Raw genomic sequence first — 10,293 nt, 5'->3', positions numbered from 1 at the left:
TGCACAAGTTGAAAAGAGACAGAAGCAGGAAGTGGCGTGGGAGTGTGCAGCTCGTCAGCCTGTCACATTTTACATTGTTTTACAGAATATGATCAAATAAAACATACGATTTGAAAAAGTGACCCTAAAAAAAATGCAAAGTGTGCAAACTACAGAGCAGAAGTAAAAATATGACGATCTATGAGGAATTCATTTTTTGTTTTGTAACACGCGCACATGATCATGACAGAAGAAGGAAGTAGGAAGTCAGAACTTAACCTTTCCACTTCAGGGTCGTTCCGATGTCTCTTCTAATCGTGCTGGTTCTATTTCTCCACGGTAAGTTCTCTTTCCATTTTCTGATATTAATATTATTATTATTGTTATTATTATTAAAGGAGCAGCTGAACATTTGAAAACTAAAATACTACATGATATAATATAGAACTCAAGTATTTATAAACTCCTGAGTGGGTTTAACAAAAACACAAAATATACTTCAGATCTATTTTTGATTAGTTTTGTTCTTCTCCGTCTTACTGAACTTACTTTAGTGTTTGGAGGCAGCAGGCAGGGAGCTGTAGAATATTTAATATGTAGTGACAAACAGAGAAAAAGGAAGTATGGCGACTTAACGGTCACTCCTCGAAGCGAGTGCACCTCATCTTGATAAGGATGTTTTCAACCAGCGCTAACCGTGGTCGGCTGTTTGTTAACGGTTCAAAACACAAACACACAAACTAAAAGTTCATTCTCAGAAGACGACTGAAAGCAGAAGGAAACTAGACCACAACCAAATACTTAGAACACACAAACATAAAACACGTAAATCGTTTTCCTAAAGAAGAGAAGAAACTCGTTCTTGGCTCATAACGTCTGTGAAGGTTTTCCTCTGGAGTTCAAGATCTCAATCCCTCCTAACAAGTTCTTTAATTCAGAATGAGGTTCATTTAGTAAATTATGGTCTCATTAATCTTCATATCTCGTCTGTGATGTCGACAAAAAGCCAAATGATGACAAAATGTCACCTATCTATTCTCCCTCTGTAGCTTTAGAGTATCCACAATGAGCAGATCTTTCTCTAACCAGTTGAGCTGATGGGAGTGACGCTGACCCTTATTTTCCCAGTTGTAGGAGCTCGACCCCCTGACGAGGTCGTGGGGTACCTCGGAGAAACCGTCACTTTGCCCTCAGGAGCAGATCCTTCACTGAATCTCACCAAAATCGAGTGGTCCATCTTCTCCAACACCACGTGGATTGCCACCCGTCGCGATGATTTGACAAACATCGACCGTGTCGCTCGATTCCAAGGGAGACTCAAACTCAACATCACTTCAGGTGAGATGGAACCCATCATCTGCCAGGGGGTCGGTCTTCACCACCTTCTAACGACTGCTTCCATCCAGGTGACTTGACGATCTGTGATTTGAGGAAAGAAGATGAGATGAAATACACCGTGAAACTGGAACCGCAGCCAAAGACCAAGGAGATCCGGCTCATAGTTAACCGTGAGTGTGACTAACCTTCATGATACATGCAGCAGCAGCTCTGGAGAGGGACTGTTGGTCACCTGGTTCGGAGTCATTGCCGGTTAAATGTTTGATTACATGTGACAGGCATTTGTTGTATCGCCCTCTATGTTCTAGCTCCAAACAGTTTGAGAACCACATCACTAGAGAGAGAAAGAAAAGGTATAAAGTGTCTCAGAGCCTGTGACAGCGTCTAATCATAAATAAACCTCATCCCCGAGCAGGACGCCTTCAGAAGCCGACCATTGAGCCGCTGTTCAGAGCGGCTGGGGGGGGCGGCTACTGGCTGGGGCTGCAGTGTTCCTCTCAAGATGAAGGTGTGGATTTCTCCTGGAAGATCGAACCCCCCACTGAGACGAGTGGGAGGCACGCGGAGAGAAAGTCAAGAGAGATGTTCATGTTCCTGAAGAACACGGAGACCGATGTGGAGTTCACCTGCACCACCAGCAGGACCATCGAAAACGTCTCCAGCTCTTTCACTCTAAAGTCTGGTAAGGTCCCAACAAGCAAACCATCATATTACTGACGTGTGCTTCACTCATCACCTACATGAACATTCCACAAGTAGACACATCATCCACCGTGCCAGGATTCAGACCAACCTGTTCGGTGAGGCCGGGTCAGAGAAGATCTGCAGAACCTTCAGCTCCTCTCAGTTCACTGCACATTTTGCTCAGTGCTTCTAGGTCAGATGAATGTTTAATATGTGTGAGGAACAAACAGCAGAAGTCATGAAGGTCTGAGGATCAGATGGTGGTCCTGAAGATAAGATTGTCGAGCTGCTAGGATGCTGAGGCCTTTGTGTGTCGGTCATTTTACACAACAACTTCCTGTAACCAGCGTTTCACCTCCTCTGCTCTGACTCTAGATGATGAAGCCACAAAACCTCCCCACAGGAACAGATGCATTCTGGGATATCCCATCTGCTTGTTCATCGGCTTTGTCATACCAGTGGTGTTATACATGTGCAGAGGTGAGAGGAAGATATTAGGATTTAGATTTTCATATAGGACTGATCAAAACAATATTTATAATAATCCGACTGTAATTTTCATGATTTGAGCAGAAAGTCAAACTCTTCATTCATCAAGCTCAGATTAAAAAATTGTCAAAACCATCGGTCTTATTGTAATAATGTGACATTCATCATCATAATTATCACCTTTCTCTTGATTTGATTTTTGACCTTGTGTCTATTTTCTCAAAAACACATATCTGGATATAAATTATTCAGGAATACTTGTCTGGTGATCAGTCATGTTCTGTAAAGGCTCCTCCAACACTTTTTAACAAACTTAGAGATTAAATCATTTGACTTGAGTCTGGTTTTCATTTCAGAAAACATCAGCGCTCCTTGTTAATAGTTTGAAGGTAGGTACACTTCATTCACACTTTTGATCAGACTGACATGTTCTGTTACACAAACGTTACACAAATCTCCACCGGGTTTCAGACAGTTTCCCTCGGTGTCATGGACCGGCCCGTCTGTCTCTGTTCATCGAAGCTCGGACATTTTGATTTCCCTTCAGTTAAAGATTGTTTCCATCTGCTCCCTGCAGAGAGCGTCAGGAAGCTGGAAGGAGCTCAGCACAGGAAGCCTCATGATGTCAGACCAGGACTGCAGCTCCGCCTCCTTACACAGATTACAACATACAGTAGAGTACACTACAGGCTGTACTGTCCTCGCGCTCCATCATCCACTCACCTCTACATCACCTGGTGTCTTTTCTCATGGATTCTGTAAATATTATTTTTTCTCTTGTCCTTGTGTCCGTCCACGTGGGACTCTGAGGTTTTATTTCTTTCCTCTGTTAAAAGGGTTTTTAGTTAGTTTTACTCTTGTTAAGATCTATGAGACTAATTATAATTTGTGAATATGAGACCATACAAATAAAAGGAGATTGATGAATAAAATTTGATGACAGATTATAGTAGTGGTGTTCAAGATATTGAGTTCATTTCTGATCAAACTGTACTGCTTATTATATTTTCTACTTCTAATATCTATTGTTTACTTTGTGTTTTATATTGTATTATATATATATATGTAAATTTTTTAATTTTAACTGTTATGTTTATTTAAAACAACATCAAGCTTATTTACGTCAAAATGTGCAAATATATTACTTTCACTGTTAACGTTGTCTGAACACGTTCTTCCCTCTTTATTTTTAAGAAAACCTTCTTTTGCTTCAATTAAATTTGACCTGTATTGCGTAAATTATATAATATTTACATAACTTCAAGATACTTTACAAAGTAAGGTCGAGACCTTTCAATATCATAGAGAAACTCTACAGTTCCTACAACGAGGAAAAACTTTTTATTGTTTTGTGAAGAACTCAGCTGCACCTCATGGACAAGTATTAGCTGTTGAGCTAAAAAGCTAAAAATACATAAACACAATATGTATTTGGAATCTCCAAACAATGTTAGATTTGATATGTGGACATTGCAAATATTTAACTAACCATATATTACTGTCCTCCAGATGTCCTCTCTGAGGCTCAAAGCTCTTACTAGGAAACATTTGGCTGATGGACGCCAACTCCAACCAAGAAACAAAAATGACTATTGCTAAAATTATTATTCAGAAATTGATTATGTTCTCTAGCATGCATCTAAATAGCATCGCCCTCAGGATGTGATGTACCGAGGATGAGGTGATGAGAGAGAGTGAGAGCAGGTAGGAGTTAAAGGTCGGGGAAAAATTAAGTTATCTTATGTCAAATAAAAATAAACCCAGCCTATTAAAGCCTAAATATACGTTTTAATGTAATGCTAGCTATGTCATAATTTTGGAGACATCTAATGCTCTCATTGCAACAACATCGTGGATTATAAATACTTTATTCTCATGAGAGTCAGGCTGCAAAATGTCTGCAGAAATAAACTGGTGACTCATGAATTTAAATGAGGAAATACCTTAAAAACAATTCAAAACTGATGTAATAATTAATAGTCATAAAAGCAAATATAGCCAACTTTATTCATAGAAATGCAAATAAGCACAAAACATTCTTCAAATATATATTCTCTGTATTTACAGAATTTACAGCACTGCCAACGGGATTGAATTTCAATAACACACATTTCACTTATTATGGATTTCACATGATATGGGATTTAATTTATTTAGCTTTTAAGTTAAATTGCATTTCATTGGTTCTAATAATATACTTTGATAAAATCCTGATAAACACAAGGTGCAAAAATCTCTCAGGACCCAAATAAAAGATTCTAGAGAAGCTGCAGCCGAGGAAGTGGAGCTCGAGTGTCAGCTTCCCAGTTCACTGCCTGATCCCCTGAGCGTCCTGGTACAAGGACACCGGCGCCGCCTTCATACGACCAAGCTGAATCTTGTCGTACACAGTGTGAGGCTGGAAGAGAGAGAGAGAGAGAGAGAGAGAGAGAGAGAGAGAGAGAGAGAGAGAGAGGGAGAGAGACACAGAGAGAGAGAGAGAGGGAGAGAGACACAGAGAGAGAGAGAGAGATAGGGAGAGAGACACACAGAGAGAGAGAGAGATAGGGAGAGAGACACACAGAGAGAGAGAGAGATAGGGAGAGAGACACACAGAGAGAGAGAGAGAGAGAGAGAGAGAGAGAGAGGGAGAGAGACACAGAGAGAGAGAGAGACACAGAGAGAGAGAGAGAGGGAGAGAGACACAGAGAGAGAGAGAGAGGGAGAGAGAGAGAGAGAGGGAGAGAGACACACAGAGAGAGAGAGAGATAGGGAGAGAGACACACAGAGAGAGAGAGAGATAGGGAGAGAGACGTCCTTTCATTCTTCCTCATCATCTTTAAACATGATGCTCACAGAGCTCCTGATTGGACGTTGGCTCTCACCCCAGGCTTCACTGCGTTGACAGGGTCCCCAACGGTTTCATACACCGAGCACTTCATCGATGTCCTCGGGACGTTTGACTGTGGACACGTGACCAAGTGGAATAGAGACAAAATCATTGGGACACAGGCAGAAGCAGACAATTTACCCAAAGCAACATTCTCATCACTCGCCTCCTCAGCAGCTTCAGTGATGTCAGCGTACACCGTCAGGTCGGTGGAGTCCTGGTCTGGTGAAGGGATTGAAAGCAAAGTGTCACAAACAGAAACTGCTGAAGTCAAATGAAGTCAAACTAATAAAGACTCATATGGACGTGTGTCTCACCAGCTGGTCTCTGTTTGCAGTGACACACAACGATAACTGCCACGAGGCCGACAATCAGAACTCCTCCTGCCGCCAACCCCCGCGAAGAAGAAGAGCTTATCTGAGGGAATCACGCACACATTGGAATATTACAGCATTATTAAAACCCTCTGAGGATTCTTCCCCGATGGGCCCACACTCACGTTTCTCCTCGACTGAGTCCGAGCTGCTGTTGACACACGTCACTGTTTCAGATGTGGAGCTCTCACTGCTGGAGATGGTGCAGGTGAAGTTGGTGCCTCCGTCCTGTGGCCTGATGGTGTACCTCAGCCTGGGGCCGACCAGGGTCTGGTTCCTCACGCTCCAGCTGTAGTGGACGTTGCTGTCGGGGGTGGAAAGGCACTCTAGCCAAACTGTGCAGGATTCGTTTGAAGGATGAAAGGTGGAGTTGAAGCTGATGTCGGGCGGAGTCGAGGGTTCTGATGTGCAGCGAGGAGAGAGAGAGACATTACACCTGGAACCTCTCATGAGCAGGTGGAGGTTGTTGAGCTCTTCTCTGAACCTGAAGCTGAACTGAATCCCAGAAGCACAGAGGTGCAGAAGCAATGGCAGTTCCTGATATTCCACCAGCTGTGATCACACAGTGGAATAAAAGCAAATGCATCTAAAGCATGAGAACTCACAGACTGAGCCTGCAACATGCAGCAGACCTGAACCCCTGCTCGACGTCTCTAGAAATGTTAAATCCAAGTTATTAACATTTAGCTGCTTTAGTGAAGTGTTGCAGTAAAGCCTTCTATGCTACGTGTGGTTTTTAGATCAGTAAGTTATTAATGAATCAATGGAATATTAAATGAACAGGTGTTTGGACCAAAAGGAAAAGCTTCTTACCTTGAACATGTAGACGGATGGTGACTGTGGGCATTTGCTTACCATTTACCTCCGAGATAAAAAGGAAATCACCAGAATCTTGAAGAGTCAGTTTCTTCACTGTTAAACTGTAGTTGGGGGGGTTCAACTTGACTCGGCCTTTAAACCTGAGATCGTGCGTTACGTTTTTCTTGTCTACAACTAACGAATTATTAAATTCCCATTCTGCGACGGTGACAATACCAGGTGACAAGCATGATGAAAACTCCACAGTGTCTCCAACTTGTTTATGGACGGTGAGCTCACAGCCTGAAGCCTCCACATCTGAAACACATCAGCAAATAACTGAGTAGAGTCTGATTGAAACGGACGATTCTCACGTCAAAGAGCAAAAAGCTGAAACAAAGAAAACTCCACACGACATCATGAGATATCATAAATTCATTTGTGCGTAATATGAAACGAGAACACATCTCAGTGGTATCACATGATCACAACATCAGGAGGATCCTTCATGAAGTGTGTAATCCTCCTGACAGACCAAACCACACAGACCAATGGACAGGGGCGGAAACAAAACCTCCTCTGCAGCAGCCCCTGAGCTGAAAGGGGGCCCCAGAGGATGGTGACAGCCCCCCCCCCCCTCCCCCTGAGTGTGAGCTATGTGGTTGATGACATCGTCTTCAAGAACAAATCATTGGTTACCGCTTTTCATGAGAAGAAAGAACCGTGTGACCAGGAACCCTGACCTCAGTGACGAACAGGAAAGATGTTTCTTCACTGCTCGTTATCTGTCGCTGCTGCTGCAGCTGCTACTCAGGAAATTCATGGTTTAACAGTTTCTGCCGTCATGTTGTGTGTTTAACTTGAATGAGTGTTGCCAGTTCTCTTAACAGTGTGTACTTGCAGAATACGACGCACACTAAACCCTGTTGGCTGGTGCATGTGCAGCAGTAAGTTTTGAGACTCATAAATCTACTCGATTCCCTGTCTGACCCCCCCCCCCCCCCCCCCCCCCGCTCGTCACAATAGAGCTGAACAGAAGTACGATGTCAAAATGATAAATCCTCCTGAACCGATGAGGACACAACAGGGACAGAAAGACGACCCGTCCCTGACTCGTGTCAAGTTTGTTTCCAGGAAAGTTCAGCAGAAAAGTTGCAGACGCAGAATTTATATTAATGTTTCTCACCATGAGGAGTTTATCAGTTTTTATATAAAATATCTTTGAACACTGCCTCGATTATATTTCTTTCATTTGGACGCGGCTGTTCTCACATCATTTTTATTGCCATTTAAACGTGGTCGTCTTACATTAGACCAAACAGTTCAGAGACTTCTTCCATGAAAGACATGTCAAAGATGATCCAGTAACTTCTGCCCCTTTATGCTCTCATTACTCATAACAGTAAAACATAACTTACGGTGTAAGCAGACCCCGAGAAGCAGCAGGTGAAGAAGCAGCTCGCTGTGGGTGAAGAAGCAGCTCAGGCAACGCAGGCGACCACCAACCATCTCTGTGGCGAGAGGAACGACGTCTGGTTCCTCTTCTGGTCGATCAAACCGTGCTGTGACAAGTCAGCACAAACTAAAAAAAGAGTGAGAGCGAGCGGGGGAGGTTTTTATCTGCAGAAGAAGCAGAAGAAAATAACCTTGATACATCAACTATGAATTATGAACAAAGTTCATTAGAAACAACATAACTGGAAAGAATTTAAAGAGTTGGATAAAAAGTTGAGTCTCTGTTGTTTCTCTTGTGTCATTCATGTTCATGCAGTTTGCACTTTGTCTATGATTTGATGCTAAGAGACCCGTTTGTATTTTGGAATTTATTGGTTAGGTATCATGCGTTTCTTGGGGAGGGGGAAGTTGAGGGCCCCCCACCTCTCTTTAGCCCGCGGAACTCAGAGTCCCTTGAAACACCCCTGCATGTTATCGCCACACGGTTTGACAAAACGATCAAGTGAAAAAAGTGAATTTATAAAGAAGTAAAATGATGAGATTATGATTTGAACTCTAACAAAATGTCACATCAGCAAAACCTCTCAGAAGAATCGAGTCTGGAGACGAATGCAAGAAGGAGTCTGGAGGTTCTGGATCCACGTCTGATGAAAAAACTCACAAATCCCTATTTGCCTCCTCGGGCTCTGAAGCTGAGGAACAAGCTCCCCCTGCTGATCAGACTGTCCTCTGTTAATACCATTTGAAACACACATTTTGTTTTATTGCTTTTCTAACTGAACTTTCAGTTGTTATGTCTGTGAGGGACGTGGAGCCGGCTGACCGCTCAGGAGGACACACTCACAGGTTTGCTGACAGTTCTGTGGAAAGGAGAAGTGATATGAAGATGGTGAAATGATGCTGGACAGTGAGTCGCCAAAGAAACAGAACCACGACAGAGACGACACGTTGAAGAGACGTGTGTGGAGCAATAACCACAAGAGCTCAACACTGTCACTGTGTTTATTTCACCACAATATTTCTAACTATCAGGTTTCAAGTTTTCAATTTATTTGTCTGTAATTAAAACACAAAGAAACAAAAGACAACACACAGACGTCACATGATCTAAGAACTGAGCAGGAGAAACACAGAGCTTTCCTCCAAAAGGAAGGAGAAACCACCTCAACATCCTCCAGTGATAATAAACATGCATCACGTGCACTCACATGCAAACAGCCACTGAAGCACAGTGAGCTGCCTCACACATCAACACAGAGGAAACCAACAGAGCGCCCTCCAGTGGCTGAAATACAAAGGTGCAGGGAAGATAAAACCATCAGTGTGAAAACTAACAGCTGGATGCAACAGGAACTTTCTCTCTAGATATATATCTTTATATCTATATAGATATATTATATAGATATGAAAAGTCCTGGTTTGAACTCATTGCAGCAGTCTACACAGTTCAGTAGAGATCTCTTTAAAGCAACAATATGTACCTGTTACTGCAGAACAGCGCCCCCTGCGGCCACATGTGATCATCAACTCTTTTTGACACGTTCACACTCAAACATCAGACTCACTTTATTCAAGCTGCTGCTTTAAGGTAAAGAAATCTGCATAATGTTGATTTAACATCAGATGAGAAATAACTCTCCCTGGTCTCAAGCCCCTTTTCCACTGGTTAGACTGGTTTTTAAAACCCACCAACATAATAACAACAGCAGCGAAACAATGTCCTCATGTCAGTAAAAGCTCATTTGCGGCAGAAAATAAGAACGACTGATTTATTGGTTGATCAGAATCATCAGATATCAGCTGTTCAGTGACGTGTTGCATCAGAGTTTATTTGCTGATCCACACAAAAGAAAAACATTTATTTTAAATAATAAGCAGAACATATTCATTCATGTTCTATATATTTGGCTGCATGTGTGTTTCATTTTCATCTACTTATGATAAAGTTTCTGGTTAAACGCCCCAATTACATTTATTTCTCATCAAGGTTTGATGAGATTATTGCAAAAGATAATTCATAGATAAAATCAACAGCTGCAGCGCCACCATGTGGCTGATGATGTAGAAAAGTCTTCCCACTGAGATAAAGGTTTAAATGTTCAACAGAAGAGTTTCCTGCCACAATAAAACACAAACCTTCTTGTCTTCACTTGAAAGCCGGAGTCATCGGTCAGAGCAGAGACGTCATGTGGAGGAAACATCCATCAGCTGCAGAGCTTCACTGGGCAAAGACCAGCTGACCACTGCAGACATGAGCAACTGGCTGAGGAGACACTGGTGGACCAGAAGGAAACCAGCTCCCACTCA

General features: G+C 42.5%; 2 protein-coding genes across 2 annotated transcripts; one reads left to right on the top strand and one right to left on the bottom strand.

Annotated features, from left to right (window-relative positions):
• The first annotated feature begins 163 nt into the window (after positions 1-163).
• On the top strand, positions 164-3,647 carry si:cabz01074946.1 (T-lymphocyte surface antigen Ly-9). Its single transcript, XM_053415734.1, has 7 exons — positions 164-318; positions 1,108-1,317; positions 1,386-1,487; positions 1,733-1,999; positions 2,377-2,481; positions 2,847-2,879; positions 3,068-3,647. Exons 1-6 carry the CDS (start codon positions 282-284, stop codon positions 2,867-2,869), a joined length of 744 nt encoding a protein of 247 aa, XP_053271709.1. The 5' UTR covers positions 164-281; the 3' UTR covers positions 2,870-2,879; positions 3,068-3,647.
• An 831-nt stretch (positions 3,648-4,478) lies between these two features.
• LOC128430554 (uncharacterized) lies at positions 4,479-10,278 on the bottom strand. Its single transcript, XM_053416655.1, has 8 exons — positions 10,123-10,278; positions 7,950-8,151; positions 6,515-6,849; positions 5,872-6,285; positions 5,677-5,776; positions 5,526-5,581; positions 5,355-5,432; positions 4,479-4,888 (listed from the first exon to the last, which is right to left on the bottom strand). The coding sequence occupies exons 2-8, from the start codon at positions 8,038-8,040 to the stop codon at positions 4,799-4,801; spliced, it is 1,164 nt and encodes a 387-aa protein (XP_053272630.1). The 5' UTR covers positions 8,041-8,151; positions 10,123-10,278; the 3' UTR covers positions 4,479-4,798.
• Positions 10,279-10,293: the final 15 nt, after the last annotated feature.

The sequence above is a fragment of the Pleuronectes platessa genome, chromosome 23 (assembly GCF_947347685.1).
Source record: "Pleuronectes platessa chromosome 23, fPlePla1.1, whole genome shotgun sequence".
Lineage (NCBI taxonomy): Eukaryota > Metazoa > Chordata > Actinopteri > Pleuronectiformes > Pleuronectidae > Pleuronectes > Pleuronectes platessa.
Note: the sequence above shows the minus strand (reverse complement) of the source record. Positions and strands in the feature narration are given on the sequence as shown.